Raw genomic sequence first — 17,852 nt, 5'->3', positions numbered from 1 at the left:
ATACCAGACAAAAGCAATACCTAGGTATCTATCAATCATGCTCAAATAGACCTAGATAACATGTTCATGCTAGTGTTCTAAGCATCACGATTCAAAACCTGACTCACTTGTTACATGAACGACCTGACAGGTATCGTCATGCTCTCATCTTAATAAATCAACAATAATATTCACAACCATAAACGTCATGCTAATACTATTCTAATCTCGTCACAAGCTTCTTATACCAACAGTCTGACACTCAACATCCATTGACCAACAGCTCATGAGAAAATTCGTCGTCTTAGAATTTAGCAATCTATCAAAGTAATCTATTTTTCGAAACTATCCTCATCCTAACTATCAAAGTCAACCTTCCACTTAGTCACAAATCAAATCACAACTTATCTCAAGTCTTAACACTCTGCACAACTCGAGGCTCATCATCTCTAGCTTGATTAGTCTCACGTCAGACAATCCTTAGTCTCTAAACTTCAAAAGATCTAACTGCTATCATCACAACTAAAACCATTGAATGTCTTATTCACCTATGATTCTCAACTTACAAAATCAATCTTGACACTAAGACTCCAATTTGGCTTATCAACTCTCAGTTGCTAACCTCGACATGTTCCTCTAAAATCCAAAATCATTGCTTGGTCATCGCTTATTCCTCTAGAGTCTAACTAGGTGATAATCCATCAAGTCTAACTTCTTAGTGCAATTAGCACACAATCACATAACCTATGATTTTATAACCTTTGAAAGAATACTTAAGACTCTCCAACATTGAATCTCTTAACTTAGTTTATCCCTACATGGTGTAACCATATGAACTAACCAATTAATGTCCATACGACAATTATCAACTTCCAAAGATTTAAATCTTAATCCTCTACAATCAAGTGCTTAACATAAACTTATCTCTCAACTCGACTAGTCATCGATCAGATTCAATCAATTCTCCTATCATAGTCCATGCCAGCTGTGATTCCAAATATCATCCCCTCGATATTAAGTTGATCAGGCTCAATATCTTGAAGATGGAAATTCAGAAAAAACCCACTAGTAAGGCCAATGAGTCTATATCATGAAGTAGTCACATCTAATATGAGATCATCTCTTAATCTATTCAATCCTTAACAACTCTGTCTTGAAAAAGACACAACCTTAATTCCTGGAATTCATACAACATCTCATTAGGATTCATTCTTAGCTTCTATCTCTCCATACTAGCTTATACCAGTCTAAGACAAACTTCAAGGCTTAACGAACTTCTCTAAACCCTATATAACTTCTATACTTAAAAACAAACAACGGTCGAAGGAATGAGTCTCATACTTATACCCTATTTCTATCAGAAGAATAGCAATCTCTATTTGAAATACCACATGATAGTGCAGGAACTAACAATAACGGTTAAAGTTTTGGTGGAAGCAGTAACCACCAAGTCAAATCAAGCAGTCAGTGCTCAAAGCAGTGACAGCAAGCAAGAAGCTTTCTGCTACGCTAAAGAAAGAAAAAAAAAACAGTCAACAGGATTGCCCTCAGCAAGCAACCCTCAAATGATGCCCTAATAACTACACATTGTTTCCTTAGGAAACAATTCAAACGATCTATAAAGTAACACTCAGTCAATCGACCAAAACCCAATTGATCGATTACAGAGTTCACACAACCTAGCACAGAAGACCTATTCCCCAACAAGCTCTGGTTATCGCAACCAAAGCTCTGATACCATAATGTAACACCGCGATTTTCGGGTGCTACGGTAGTAACATGTTAAAGTAAATATGCAATCTTTTCCAAAAGGGATTAATAAATGTGAGTATTTTTTTTTTCCTTTTCGAAGTGTTTTCTAAAATATGTAATGCATACTCCCAACCGTAAATAATTTACATCTGGCCTCGATCAAGGCACAACATAAAATACATGACAATTAAACTAAGATCCAACAACAGACTCACTATGCAATGACTCCATAGATCCGATATACTCCCTATGATTTCCACACCGGGTAACCATAAGAAAGCAATGCACCGGATCCAACCCAAAACCTCAAATGCGAATCATAAAATTATCCTACAAGCTTAAACCAATAACGGTAAGCTTTTCTACCCAAAGGCTCTAGCCCTACACCCGACTCTATTCTTCGAGTCTTCTGTAGATCTTCCACGTGGAGTAGCATCTGCTCACATCACCTCCCTTCGTCGTCTGGCAGCAGGCCGACCGCACAAACACAAACATACAACCAAAGCCAAGGCGCGAGGGTCAACTCACAGTATACAATAGATATACAAGCAACATGCGACAAAAGGGGTATAGATATATATGTTTATATATATATATATATATAAATAATCCTAGCAAGTTATTGGCTCTAACAATGCTTCAATAAATCAAACAGCACACAATTCCAGTCAGAGTGAATGTATGCGTGAAATGCAATCAAGATGATCCGGATAATTCTGACGCGTTCCCGTTCGCCACTAGTGAAGCATTCCCGTTCTTCACTACGGATGAAGCATTCCCGTTCTTCATCCTTGACAAAGCATTCCCGTTCTTTGTCAAATGATGCACTGGTGAACCATTCCCGTTATTCACCATCGATGAAGCATTCCCGTTCCTCATCGAATATGCATCGGTGAACCATTCCCGTTATTCACCAAATAGTGCATTGGTGAACCATTCCCATTATTCACCAAATGATGCATGATGCAATATGGTTAGCCAAACATCGAATCGTCCTCACAACACAAGTGTTTAGCCCAAAACCCAATATCAAAACCCAAGAGTTAGTGTCGGTCAATACAACACAACTCGGAGTTAGTGTCGGTCAATACAACACAACTCGGAGTTAGTGTTGGTCAATACAACACAACTCCAACAACAAAAGCCAAAGTCAAAACCCAGAGTTAGTGTCGGTCAATACAACACAACTCGAATAACAAGACCCAAGAGTTAGTGTCGGTCAATACAACACAACTCCAATAACAAAACCCCAAAATCAAAGCCCAGAGTCAGTGTCGGTCAATACAACACAACTCGAACAAACAAGAGTACTAAAGTACTCGGGAGTTTAGTGTCGGTCAATACAACACAACTCCAACAATAAAACCCAAAACCTAGAGTTAGTGTCGGTCAATACAACACAACTCCAACAACCAGGAGTACTAGAGTACTCGGTGGCTTTCAATCATCACCGTAGCTCACCTCAGTGGCTTTCCCCAATTCCCAGTAACTTCAAGACTTGACGACTTTTCCCCGTCTTTCGCAATCATTTCCCCCTTTAGGTTCCCTATACTTATTTGTTAACAAAAAACGTTCGAATTGGATTAGTCAAGTTATGGGTTTATTTCTCAAAGTCTAAGTTTCCCAAAGTCTCTAGTTTTCAAAAATTCTATTCATTCTACGTTTTCCAAAAGCCCACCAAAAGAAATTCCCGGGGAAAGTCTAAGTATATAAATGATAGCTAAGTCTCAAACCTTGAGTTTGGACTTGCCTAGGGTTGTTCATCCAACCCGTAAAATCAAAAGGAATCAGTTCAGTGATTCTTCGCTCCGAAGTCGCGTCAAAACGCACAATTCAATAACATCTCAACATCATAAGTTATGGACAATATCATAACATTAATTCATCATCATAATCAATATCAAAGTAAAGCATAAGTCGAATTTATCGACGCCTATCATGTAGTCATAGCTAATAAGTAAGTTGCCCTAACCTTAGGCGCTTTCCTTACTAAGTTGCGACTCAACTCAAATCCAGTCATATCTTTGCTTTCCCGTGTTGGCTCACTTCCGTTTGTTCTTTGGCTTCGTCGTCAAGCGCTTCCGTTATTTGTACCCTTCATAAGTACACATAACATAATCACTAATTGAGCTACCTACTTTCCAAGTCTAAAGCTACACTCTCAAGCAATTGGCTCGACGAAATCACAAGTTAAACTCAATCTCCTTAGTGGTTATAAACCATCAAGATCAACCTCAGAAATTAAGATAAGCCATCATAATGACAACAAAGCAATAACAAAGCTTCAAAATCTTATGACTTAGTAAATCAACTTTAAAACCAAATACTCATCTGCTTGTCAAAATTGATAAGTACACATTATAGTACTTACTCCTCTCATTTTCCTTAGAGACCTCAGTCTCTAATAGGATACTCATTGAGGTATTTTCGCAATACTACACACCACTCCCCGTTAAAGCAATTAACACAACATCTGCAATAGCATTCTCCTATCATCATCCTTAAGTAATCTCTTCCCGTTTTCTATTCCATAATCCTCTTTATCCTCAATACTTACTTATCAAGTCACCTACAACAACTTATCCTCACGATCTATTCCTCAAGCCAACGTTGTATCATTATCAATTCTGATCAAAACCACTAACTCTTATCAAGTAATCCATAAACCATAGTTAACTTCCAAGGCAAACAACTCTTCTTATCTAATGATTATGTACTTATTCATGACTCATAAGCTCCTTCAAAACGATCGAATCATTTCTCTTAAACTTAAACTCGCGATATCTCATTAGACACACAACCCTAGTCTCTTCGAAACTCCACTTTAGTTCTACAAAAAAAATCCCAATTTATAGATAAGTCATCAATCTCTAAGAAATAACTTCTAGTCCTCAATCAATCCCTTAATCACTTCTAAGTCCTTGAACTTCCAAAGTTTCAAATCTAGACCTTCTAAAACCAAGTATTTATAGTAAAGCTTATATACTTCTTGGAATTCAAGATTCAATTCTAAGTCATCTTCCAACATCAAGATTGCAATCACAACTTAATCCATTCTAATTAATACCTTTCGGAGTCTAATTCCTCACTCGGAAATCCAAACTTAATTGCTCTAACTCTATCCAATCTTGTTATTCCTAAGCATCCATCGACTAGCGAGATAGTATCAATACGCTTATTCCCTAACACTCCGACAACTTGTTCGACTTTCAAAACCTTTCGCAATCGCTTTTTAACGAATAAATGTAGGTGAACTCAAACGTTCTCTATTTTCATAAACGGATAAACAACGTACGTAAGTAAGTTTAAAAAATATGTTTTCCTACTCCAAAGCATTGCAATATCGATTAAAATAAAAGGTTTTCTCATCTTTTTTCCAAAGCAATTCTTTTCACTTGAAATAACTAATTTTGTCAAACGATTATAAACTGTACAGCGACTTTAGCTAATTTTTAAATACGTCAAATGAACTCCGAAAAATCTAATATGTTTATCCTGGCTTCATCTACAGGTTTTGTAAATCCTCAAAAATTTTCAAGTCTAAATTCAAAGTACAAAATTCAGGAAAAATCGAATACTACAGCAGTTCGTGAGAAACGGGACAGCTTAACCCTTGCTCACCAAAATGCGTATAACATGAGCTAGACAAATCGAAACGACACGAAACCAGTGGCAAAAGTTTGATAACGGAAAAAGCTACAACTTTTATGAAGAACACAGTTCGAAAATCGTAACCGAAACATACGATATTAAAAGAACAGCGGCTACTACTTTTGAAAACAACAACAGTTTTATGTGAGTTTTCGCAAAAGCTTTTCAAGCACATTAAGGGCTGAACCCTCATGCCCTCAGAAATCAACAACCATAACACTATTTAAAACCATATTGATTCATCTAAATCCAGATAACTTTAGAAATCAAATATGCAGACATACTAATCAAGAAATTAAGGCTTTTACCAAGGAAAATGAGAAGATGATGCTGAAGGAGCTTAAATCCCTATTTCATGAAATGATCAGATCTTGTTCTAAGAATTTTGAAGCATGTAAATGAAGTTTATCAATCAGAGATAGCAAAGGAAAAAGTTTTACCACATGAGGAAGTAAAGTGGCATGGTGATGGTGTCTCCTTGTCATGATATGGATGATGAAACTTGAACAATACCATATGATGAATGGGGCTGTACGTTTCCTTGTGGTGCTGGCCTTCTCGTGGTGGCCATGGAGAGAAAGAAGAGGAACATGGTGGCTGCCATGGTGGCTTTCTTGCGTGAAGGAGGGGCAGAACAAAGACATGTTTGTGGTGATGTTTTTCATGGTGGAAAGGTGAAGAAGAACGTGATTATGGTGGCCTCTTGGCTGGACTGTTGCCATGGTGAGGATGAGGGACGGTGGTGATGGTGTGGGTGCTGCACGTGAATGAAGAAGAAAGGAGAACCATGGTGGTGATGGCTGGCTTCGTTGTGGCCATGGAGAGGATTGGTGGCGGCTTGAACATGAAGGAAGAAGCAACTCGTGATGATGGTGAGGTGCTGTACAAGAGAGGAAAGAAGAATTTGGTGTTGGTGATGAGGAGAAGAAGAGAACAAGAAAGGAAGAAACATGAAGAAGAACAAATGAAATGGGTATGCAGCAAAAGAAAGAAAAAAACGTGAAGGAAGAAAGAAATGAGAGTGAGCCGAGGATGAGGTGGACGGAGGGATAAGGATGGTGAGATATTTGTTGAAGATACTTTGAGAGGATATATTTTTTTAAAACCGGTACGAATTGATTTAGATACTGAATGATTTAGCTCATAAAGTTAAGAGAAAAATATATGAGTGATATATTATTATCCCAAAAATTATGGGGAACTCTATGAAATGATAAAATATAAATTTGAATCACTTTGAGCAAAATAAAATGATCCGTGAATCAAGCAATGAGTAGAAACTGAGCTAAAGAATAATTGTGAGATAATTAGAACAAATATGACGTTGTCATATTATGTGTCTAAGTCAAGTATAAATTATAAGAAAATGACAGTAGTACTTATCATCATTTGAAAGAAAAAGACAATTGTCAGATAGCTCACGGAGCGTTAGATTGAGTTTATCGAATAAAACAAAAGTTATGGCTTATTAAAAATAAGAAGACTAATGATATTATTTCTATTTTCAATGCAACTATAGAAAATAAAATATTTTGAAATTAATTATCACTTAAATAATTTCCTTGATTCGTAATTAAAATCAAGTCAGGAAAATAACTTTAAAAATAATAATAGATTATAAACACTCAATTAATTAATATAATGACATTAAATAAATAATCTAATTATTTATTTTAGGGTCTTACCGAGTCTGTCGGAGTATAGGGGTCTTTTGTTCAGGCCATTTTTTGAGCCGACTTTCTCTTGGATGACTGTATATTTGATACTTTTGCTTACAGTGCTGGTTCTGTATATATTTACCTGCGGGCACACTACTTTGAGGTCACTGCGAGTGCGCGTGACGTGAGAGTGCAGCTGAGGCTGTACATGTGTATATGTTTGTACATCGGTTAGTTTAGTTGCTGGGTTATGTCTTTATTTTCTATCGCTTTAATTAAAAGGAATCAAACGAAAAAAAAATATACCTGTTTTCCGCGTAAGGTTTATTTTTAGTTACTAAAGTGACACCTGGAAATCGGGGTGTTAAATTCTGGCCAAAAATGCTATAGTATCAGAGACTGATTCACCACTTTCATTCTCAAATAGATCATCATCTGCTGCAGTGTTTGAGACAAAGGCTATGTTCTTATGCTTCTTGTCAGGTTTATCATCCTAAGACAGTTCAAAGGTCATCAAGGATCCCATAAGTTTATCCACCTTAAGACTGCTTATATCTTGAGCTTCTTCTATTGCAGTAACCTTCATTTGAAATCTCTTGGGGAGTGATCTCAGAATCTTTCTTAGTAACTTCTCCTCAGACATTCTTTCACCTAGAGCAAAAGATGAATTTGCCATATCATGCAGCTTCATGTGAAAATCAGTGATAGTTTCATCTTCCTTCATCTTCAAGTTTTCAAACTGAGTGGTTAGGAGTTGAAGCCGTGACATTCTGACTCTGTCTGTACCCTCATGAGCAGTCTTGAGAATATCACATGCCTCTTTAGCCACAGTACATGTGTTAATCAATCTGAACATGTTCTTATCCACACCATTGAATATAGCATTTAGAGCTTTGTGATTTCCCAGAGCTTCTTCATCTTCATCCTTGTTCCAGTCCTCCTCAGGTTTCAATTTTCCACCCTCAGTTGATGTTTCCCCTTCCTTGGGTGTTATCAGAGGATGCTTCCACCCTTTGACAATTGCTTTCCATGTCTTGCTGTCGATGGACTTGAGAAACGCTGTCATATGTGCCTTCCAGTAATCATAGTTTGTGCCATCCAGAATAGGTGGTCTATGCACTGAGCCACCTTCCTTAGAGCTTTCAATTGGAAACGAATTAGTTCTCCCTGGTGCTCACCCAACCAGAACAGAGGGTGCCTGCTCTCATGCCAATTGAAATTTGTATGCACCTGGGACAGATGTTGTACACGATGTTGCACCAACGTGTACGACAATCATTCACAACAGTCAGAGTTAAATGTTTCTCGTTAACAACTAAACAGAACCATAAATAAAAGAACACAAGGGATTGTTAACCCAGTTCGGTGAACACCACCTACTTCTGGAGGATACCAATCCAGGAGTCAATTCATTATCAAATAATAGCTCTCAGGTCTCATGAAAGTCCCTCCTATAGCTAAGTACTCCCCCTTAGTATAGAGCCTCTTTTATGTCTACCACTATTACACAAGTGAATCTAGCTTAGCCATTCTCCTCTAAGCTATGAGAAAACTTTCTCTAACCCCTAATGACCACTGCCACAACGATCAAGAATTGTTTATCAATAAACAAGGTTGATGAGATTACAACTCAACTAAACAAATCAACTCAATACTTTGATGAACATGAAAGCACTGAGTTGGTACAAAACACACAAGAAGGACTCACACAATAAACCCTAGGAATGAAAACAACACACTCAAAGTCCTTGCGCAGCTAGGGTTACAAATCTTGAATAAATAGACATCCAGCGTAGAGACTTGGGACTTGGATGGGCTTGATGTCTTGAGTCCATAACACAGCTTCTGGAAAACAAATCTTCAGAGAATCATATCTTTCCAGAATCAAATCTGAACCAATTTAAAAACAGAACATGTCTCTTATTTCAAACTTGGTTCATACGCTAACAACTTGTAACAACCTCAAGGTTAGCACACGCGATCATAACTGAATTCTTAAGCTTCAACAAAACGCACAGCTTCACTTAAGTCTTCTTGAACGCACAAACAACAATCAAACGTCACACAGAACCTTCAGCGTTTGATTGCACAATTTAGTTGAGACCACATGTTGCATCATCTGGTCGCACAATAATGTGTTGAGACAAAATGCAGCCAATTCACACAGCACAAACACAGGAACAACACCGGGGACGACCTTAGTTGCATATTTACGGGCGACCCATACCTTTCCAGCTTCGTTGCGTAAATGTGCCTCTCTTTGCAACTCCGGGAGCATGATTAAGTTTGCAATCAAATTGTCATTATTTTCTTCTTCATTTTTGTTCACAACCCTCCGACTTTTGTTTTCTACCTCCACGAGCAACATAGCATCGGAGCCATAAGTCAACACAAAAGTCTCTGGTAATTCTTCCTTCCATCATCCTTTCGCCTCATCCAGTTTTTTCTTCAGCCCATTTAGTATGATCTTGTTGGCTGCTTCAGCCTGGCCATTTGTTTGTGGATGCTCAACCGAAGCGAAACGCATGTCAATCCCTGATTCATCACAAAAGTCTCTGGTTAATGCGCTTGTAAATTGTGTGCCATTTTCCATAACCAAAGCCATTGGAACTCCAAAGCGACACACAACACGTCGCCACAAGAAATTTCGTATCTTGGCGGCCGTAATTGTGGCTAGTGCTTCAGCTTCGATCCACTTAGTAAAATAGTCCACTGCTACCAATATAAATCTCATTTGTGCTTTATCTTTAGGGAAAGGTCTCAAGATATCCGTCCCCCACATGGCGAAAGGCCAAGGGGCGGTCATTGTCGTGAGTTGTTCCGGCGGTGCCTTATGGACATCAGAAAAATTTTGACACTTTGAACACTTCTTCACATACTCTAGGCAATCTCTTTTGATAGTTGGCCAATAAAATCCCGCCCTGAGTACTTTCACAGCCAAAGACCGCCCTCCAATGTGGCTTGAGCAAACTCCATGAACTTCAGCCATTATTTCTTGAGACTTAGCTATATCTACACATTTAAGCATTGTGGACCTAATCCCCCGCCTCTTCAACTGTCCGCCGACCAGAGTATAAAAGCTAGCCTCTCTCCTTTTCTCCTTGGTATTTTTGCTTTCATCCTGAGGTTGTTGACTTAAAAATTCAATGATTGGATCCATCTAAGAATGTTCACCTCTCTCTATAGCCTTTGCCACTTTGAATTCGACCATATCTGTACTTGGGCGGGGTAGGGTTTCCTGTATCACAGTTTGGTAATTCCCAAGTCGCCCAGTACTGGCCAATTTAGCCAACGCATCTGCACGCTCATTTTGACTTCTTGGTATATGCTCAATTTTGACTTGGCCGATCGCTTGAATAAGCTTCTGCACAATTTCCAGATACTTAGACAGTTGAGGGTCCTTTACCTGGTATTTTCCGCGAACTTGCTTCACAACCAACTGAGAGTCACCCTTTAAGTATAGTTTCTGCACCCCTAGTTCAATAGCAAGTCTCAAACCAGCGATCAATGCCTCATACTCAGCTTGATTGTTGCTCACCATGAATCCAAACTTTAACGATTGTTCAATTAACATTCTATCTGGGCTTTCAATTGACACACCAGCCCCACTTCCTAACTCATTTGACGAACCATCAACTGAGAGGACCCACTCTGAATTTTCTTTGTCGCCTTCAGTAGGCGTTAGTTCTGCTACGAAATCAATCAAACTCTGAATTGTAACTTGTCCTCTTGGCTCATAAATGGTTTCATACTCTGACAGTTCCACCAACCAACTGACCAATCGCCCTGATAAAACAGGTTTCTGCAAAACTTGCCGCAGAGGAATGTCAGTCTTGACCCTTACTTGAAAGCTCTGAAAGTACGGCCGAAGTCGCCTGGCCGTTTTTAGTATTGCTAAGGATGCCTTTTCTATTTTTTGGCAGCGCACCTCTGCCCCTTGCAGTGTGTGACTAACAAAGTATATGATTTTATACTGCTTGTTTTCTTCCTAAAGCAAAATTGTACTGACCGCTGCCTAGGTGACCACTAGGTAAAGAGTCAAAGGAATCGCTGGTGTAGGTTTGGCCAACATGGGTGGCGAGGCTAATAATTCTTTCAACCGTTGAAAAGCATCTTCACATGCCGCAGTCCATTGAAAGGTTGTATTCTTTTCTAAACATGCAAAAAATGGCGCCGCCTTGTCTCCTGCCTTTGGCAAAAACGAGATAAGCCGCCAATCTTCCTGTTAACCTCTGGACCTCGCGAACATTAGACAAGCTTTTCATGTCCAAAATAACTTTACATTTTTCTGGATTAACCTCGATACCCCTTGAAGTGATCATGAATCCTAGAAATTTGCCGCCCAAAATCCCAAAGGAGCACTTTTCCGGATTCAGCCTCATGTTATACTTCCTGCTCTGTGCCAATGCCTCGGCCAAGTCCTGATGAAGCCCGCCCCCTTTGATAGTTTTAACAATCATGTCATCCACGTACACTTCCATATTTATTCCCACTTGACTTGCAAAAACTTTGTCCATCAACCACTGGTAGGTTGCTCCTGCGTTTTTTAATCCAAAAGGCATTGTCCTGTAGCAATAATTCGCCTGATTAGTCATGAACGCCGTTTCCTCTTCATCTGGGCGGTGCATCTTGATTTGATTATATCCCGAATATGCATCCATCAAACTTAGCATTTCATTTCCAGAAGCCCCATCTACCAACTTATCAACATTTGGAAGTGGATATGAGTCTTTTGGGCACACCTTGTTTAAACTTGTGTAATCAGTGTCCATCCTCCATTTTCCATTTGCCTTTCGTACCATGACAACATTTTCCAACCAAGTTGGGTACTGAACTTCTCTGATGAACCGTCCTTCAAGTAATTTTTGAGTTTCCATTTGCACTGCCTAGTCCTTTTCCTCGCCCATTCGCCTTCGAGCTTGCACTACGGGTTTTGCCCCGGGTTGAATTGATAAGTGATGGGATATAACATCAGGGTCAATACCCGGAACATCCTTGATCGTCCAAGCGAATAGATCCAAATTATTTTTGAGTAGGTCAACCAGCCAATCTTCTTGCTCCTTTGACAGGGTGCTTCCAATTTTCAAACGTCGCCCAGACACTTGAATGGATTTTGTCTCCTCAGAAGGCTGAGGCCGAAGTTCCCCTGAGTCATCACGTGGATCCAAGTTAAAATCTTCGTGCGGAAAGATTTCCGTGACACGATGACTTTCCTTGGCCATTACAAGCTGGATACTTTACTGTTAAATGGGCGGTCGAGATTATTGCACATACTTTGTTTAAAGTATCTCGCCCGAGTAGTACATTATATGTCGCCCTGCATGGAAGAACTAAATACTTTACTTGAAACTTTTTCACAAATTCCCCCTTACCAAAACCTGTTGCCAGTTCCACATATCCTCTGACCTTGGCCCGATCGCCAGTGAATCCAACCAAACACCCTGTATATGGTTTCAAGTCTGACTCCTTTAATCCCAACCTTTCAAATGCATCGCCATAAATGATGTCCGCAGAACTGCCTTGGTCCAGAAAGACTTTCTTAGTAACATAGTTGTTCACTCGCAAAGTCACCACCGTTGGATCGTTGTCATGTGGAATCACATGATCAAAATCCTTAGGCGAGTAAGTAATAGGAGTGTGGTTCAACCAACACTCCCCTTCATAAGCTTTGTGAACTGAGTTTACCGCCTCCACATATCTTTTTCGCCCTCTACAAGATAAACGCCCACCACCAAAGCCTCCTGCGATTGATGAGCATGACCCAGCGGGTGCTCCCAAATCCTCTACTACCTCCTTTCCTTTTGATGATCCGCCCCCGACGGCCTTGACTGTCTCTGACTGTGTGTTTTCTCCTGAGACAAAGTTTGTCAGGTGCCCTACTTTGATCAATCTTTCAATCTCCTTGCGCAAAGTCCAGCAATTATCCGTAGTGTGTCTCATAGCTTTATGAAAATCACACCACTTCGTTGTATCCACATTTGCGGGAGGTCGCCTAGGTGGCCTTGGGTACTGGACTACAATTGTTTGCCCTACTACTCGCAAGATCGTACTGAGAGGAGCATTCAGTTTGGTTTCTTGCCCTTGGACGGGTGTGTTTCCTCCCTGAGTCGTCTGATTTGCTAGAGTAGGTTGAGCATTTCGATGCCAAGTGTTACTTTGTGGCCCCTGCCTGCCTGAAGGGTAGGGCGCCTGTAAGACCTGGATTTTCAGAACAAGCTAGTTTCCGACTCACGTGTAGAATCAGTGTAAGCGTGACAGGAGTTTGTTGTTTGAGAAAGATCAATGAAGAAGAAAGTTCAGGAATTGCTTGAGGTATGTTGCGTAGTCGCTGTAGGAATTAGTGCGAGTTGTCTGCACACCTGCCTTATGGCGAGCGTGTCCAGAATAGGCTATTTCGCTCTTAAAGCAACGTTTTGAGTGAGATTTCGAACTCTCGGAAAATTTAAAGATTCTCTTTATTTTTCCATCGACCAGCGTTTCATTTCGGAACTCTGGACTGTACGCACGATAGGTTTCACTTTTCGGATGTCCGCCGACGCTAATTTCTTTGCTTCGAAACCGTATTTTCGAGCAATGGATGAAGACTTTTTCTATTCGGGACTTCTAACGAAGATTCCGTCCGCGTTGCCAGATTTGTTTCGACGTTTCCAATCTTTCTTCAGAAGGAAGTTTTGTCGTCCGGCGATCACAGCAAAAAGTAGTTTTTCGGGACAGATTTAACTTACACCGTTTTTGAGATTTTCGATATCGTTTTTCCCATATCATAGATATTTGTTTTGAGTTCTGGATTTCTGACGCCAGAATCTCTCTTAGAATTCCTTGGTGATCGTGCTGCAAAAATCGGAATCGCGAAATTTTCATTTTCCCGCGATTTCGCCCGCCTATAAATAGCGCGAAAAAGCAAAAATCTCTTCATTTGCAACCATTGAGGCCGCGAGTTCTAGGGGGAGAAGAGGAGGAGAGATTTTCGCGAAACCTTGACCAATCTTCGTGCAGTTCGTCCCTACTTCTAGGTATCAAGGTAACTAACACGATTCCTACCTCTGATTGTTGTTTCTGCTGAGTTTCTGAAGTCGTTTCTGTGCTCTAAGTTTTGAGCTTTTTCTAAAATTGTCCGATTTCTCTGATTTCTCGCTTGGGTTATGTTCCTTATGTTCCCCTGAGTCTAAAACCTCTGTCAGTAAACTCTGATTGCGATTCAGTTGTCCAGGATCTGAAAATTGACTCAAAACTCTTTTCGTCTCACATTTCGAAACTTTATTGTCGTAAAGCTATAATCTGACTTCGTGCCTTTAGGATTTGTTGTCACGGATGTCATGAGGATCGTTGCTGTCAAATCTGTTTTCAGAACTGATAACTTTGAAGTTTTGAGCCTTTATTTTGGACCAAAATGCCCCTGCGTAGTCGTATTTCGACCCGATTGTCCGAAAATTGTTCTGACAGTTTCTTTGCCTTAGTTTTACCCTAAAACTACCTTGTAAACTGATTTGATCGAAGAAAAAGAGCCGAAGCCCTTTTCTCCTTATGGTCGTGGGTTATTTCCTAAGGGGGGGAGTTTTTCGTTTTCGAAAACTTGTCCTTTCGTACCCGTTTGTCGTATTCTGAAGCTTTAATGCTTTGTCTATCGTTTATGTATTGTTTTGCGATCGAACTAATCGATATTGTTTGGATTCTGCTTTGTTTTCTCCGAGGTTCAGTTGAAGGAACTTTGGAAGGTTCAGAGCACTTGAGTGAAGGAGCTTGTGATTTCGAAGCTAGATCAGCTCGAGGTTAGGGCAACTTACATATATTAGCTATGATTGCATGATAGGCGTCGATAAATTCGACTTATGCTTTGTCTGATGTTGTTTATGATGTTGGGTTGATGTTTTGATGCTTTTCCATAACTTGTGATGTTGTGCTTCTGTTGGATTGAGCGTTTTGACGCAACTTCGGAGTGGAGGTTCATTGATCTGGTGATCTTTGACATTTCGGGTTGGATGAACAACCCTAGGCAAGTCCAAATGTGGGGTTTGAGACTTAGCCATTTGTTGGGATTCGTTGGAATTCCTAGACTTTCCCCGGGAAGTGTATTTTGGGTGGTTGATTTTTGGAAACTTAGAATGGTAGAGCTTTCGAAAAATAAAGACTTGGGAAACTTAGACTTTGAGAAATAAACTCATAACTTGGCTAATTCGAATTGAAACAATTTTTATTAACGTTTAAGCATAGGAGAACTGAAGGGGAAAATATTTATGAAAGGCGGGGAAAAGTCGACTTATGTTGTGGGTTTGGAGAGTTTGGAATTGGGGAAAGCCACTGAGGTGAGCTATGGTGATGATTGAAAGTCACCGAGTACTCTAGTACTCCTGGTAGTGTTGTTCGAGTCGTGTTGTATTGACCGGCACAGACTCTGGGTTTTGTTTGTGGGTTTTGTGGTGGGAGTTGTGTTGTATTGACCGACACTAACTCCGAGTCGTGTTGTATTGACCGACACTGACTCTGGTTTTGATAATCATATTGCACACGTGCATATACGCGATGAAGTGCCAAGCAGAGTACTTCGGTATAACAGGAAGTAACGATCAGCCATGCAGAGTTGAATCGGTCCCGACTATATCTGGCACAACAGGAGGTAACGATCATCCATGTAGAGTTGCATCGTGCCTGTTGATGTTCGGCATAGCAAGCAGAAATGGTCAAACCATGTAGAGTTTGTACCGTCTTGACTATAGCCAAAGGTGATAAGCGACGCCCGAGCAGAAATGGTTAAACACGAGGCCAGTGTTACGACCGTCTCGAGGTGCCCAGCCTATAAGTGGCAATACCGTTGGTTTGTCCCGTCGCCAAGCAGAGTGACGTTGTTGATTTGTTCCGTCGCCAAGCAGAGTGACGTTGTTGATTTGTTCCGTCGCCAAGCAGAGTGACGTTGTTGTTTTGTCCCGTCGCCAAGCAGAGTGACGTTATTCGGGTTTGTGTCAGCATATTCTGCACTGGCACACAATGCATCTTATTATGATTGAATTGTGTAAGAGATTTGATAACATGCTATGTATAAACCTTAGGGTAAGCAGTGCATAACTTATATGTATATATACAACATATATATATATACCCCTTTTATCGCATGTTGATTGTATATCTATTGTATTCTGTAAGTTGACCCTAGGGCCTTGGCTTTGTTTGTATGTTTGTGCTTGGGCGGTCGGCCTGCTGCCAGGCGTCCGTCAGCCGGTTCGTGATGATTCGTTGTGCGGGAAAGACCCGGAGCGGAACGACTATTACTGAAGCTTTCGACGAGGACTCAGACTTCATGACTGATCGAGGGAGGGTCGATGATAGTAGTGTGGGTTATGGGTGGTTAGAGTCTTTTGAATTGGTTGTTACTGTAATAGCTCTGATTCGTCATTCATATTTTGGGACAGGGTAGGTTCCCGACGCATGGCTTTTGTGTGGTTCTCTTACTGAGGGATCACAGTGAGTCAGTTCACCATAGGGGTCTTTGCTTAGGCCATTTTGAGGCCGACTTCCTCCTAGTGGTTTGTAATTATAATTTTCTCACTCACACATCTGGATCTGTAACTATTTGCCTACCGGCACACTACTTTGGAGTCACTGCGAGTGCGCGTGACGGGAGAGTGCAGCTGAGGTTGTACATGTGTATATATTTGTATATTGGTTAGTTAGTGTTGGGGTTATGTCTTTATTTCTCTATTGCTTGATTTAAAAGGAATCAAACGAAAAAAAAAATTACCTGTTTTCCGCGTAAAGTTTACTTTTGGTTACTAAAGTGACACCTGGAAATCGGGGTGTTACATTGTGGTATCAGAGCTTGTCGAGTCTTTTGGGAGTCTTTGGGGAATAGGTCTTCTGTGCTAAGTTGTGTGACTCTGCAAAGAGTAAAACCTTGATTGTCTGCCAAGCGATTTTCGCTTTAATTGATTGAAGTTGCTACCTAATCATATTGTATAGCTATGCATAATACTATCTTATGATTGGTACTGACTGTTTGCTAAACGAATACAGAACATGGTGAACGCGAATCAACTCGCTGAGATGGTAGCCACTTTGGTCCAAGCGATGACTGTACAAACGAATGACAATGCACAGAGGCGTGCTGCTGAGGACGCACGTGAGCTACACCGGCTTCAGAGAGAAGCAGCCCTGGACCAGAATAGGGGATTGAATGATTTTAGAAGGCAGGATCCACCCAAGTTCACAGGTGGGACTGACCCGGACGAGGCGGATCTCTGGATCCAAGAGATAGAGAAGATTTTTGAAGTACTACAGACTAGTGAAGGGGCTAAGGTGGGCCTGGCAACTTATCTACTACTGGGCGATGCTGAGTACTGGTGGAGGGGCACCAGAGGGATGATGGAGGCAAACCATGTTGAGGTGAACTGGAATTCTTTTCGTGCTGCTTTTCTGGAGAAGTATTTTCCTGATAGTGCTCGTGACGAGCGTGAGTCGCAGTTTCTGACTCTTCGTCAAGGGAGCATGACTATTCCGGAATATGCTGCTAAGTTGGAATCTTTGGCCAAACACTTCCGATTTTTCCGTGATCAGGTTGATGAACCCTATATGTGCAAGCGCTTTGTGAGGGGACTGAGAGCTGACATTGAGGACTCAGTGAGACCGTTGGGGATTATGAGGTTTCAAGCTTTGGTTGAGAAGGCCACCGAGGTGGAGCTGATGAAGAATAGGAGGATGGATCGGGCTGGAACTGGGGGACCAATGAGGTCGAGTCCCCGGAGCTATCAAGGAAAAGGAAAGTTACAGATGAAGAAGCCTTATCAGCGTCTTACGGGGGAAGGGTTTACCCCAGGACCGTAC

General features: G+C 40.7%; 1 protein-coding gene across 1 annotated transcript; it reads right to left on the bottom strand.

Moving 5' to 3' along the window:
- Positions 1–12,345: 12,345 nt before the first annotated feature.
- LOC130736371 (uncharacterized) lies at positions 12,346–12,980 on the bottom strand. The gene is made up of 2 exons (XM_057588207.1): positions 12,447–12,980; positions 12,346–12,357 (listed from the first exon to the last, which is right to left on the bottom strand). The coding sequence occupies exons 1-2, from the start codon at positions 12,978–12,980 to the stop codon at positions 12,346–12,348; spliced, it is 546 nt and encodes a 181-aa protein (XP_057444190.1).
- Positions 12,981–17,852: the final 4,872 nt, after the last annotated feature.

The sequence above is a fragment of the Lotus japonicus genome, chromosome 2, assembly GCF_012489685.1.
Source record: "Lotus japonicus ecotype B-129 chromosome 2, LjGifu_v1.2".
NCBI lineage: Eukaryota > Viridiplantae > Streptophyta > Magnoliopsida > Fabales > Fabaceae > Lotus > Lotus japonicus.
This window is presented reverse-complemented; position numbering and strand designations above follow the sequence as displayed.

What these genes read in the sequence shown, in the direction of transcription:
- LOC130736371 (XM_057588207.1), bottom strand. Translation starts at nt 12,980, where the DNA reads ATGAGACACACTACGGATAATTGCTGGACTTTGCGCAAGGAGATTGAA.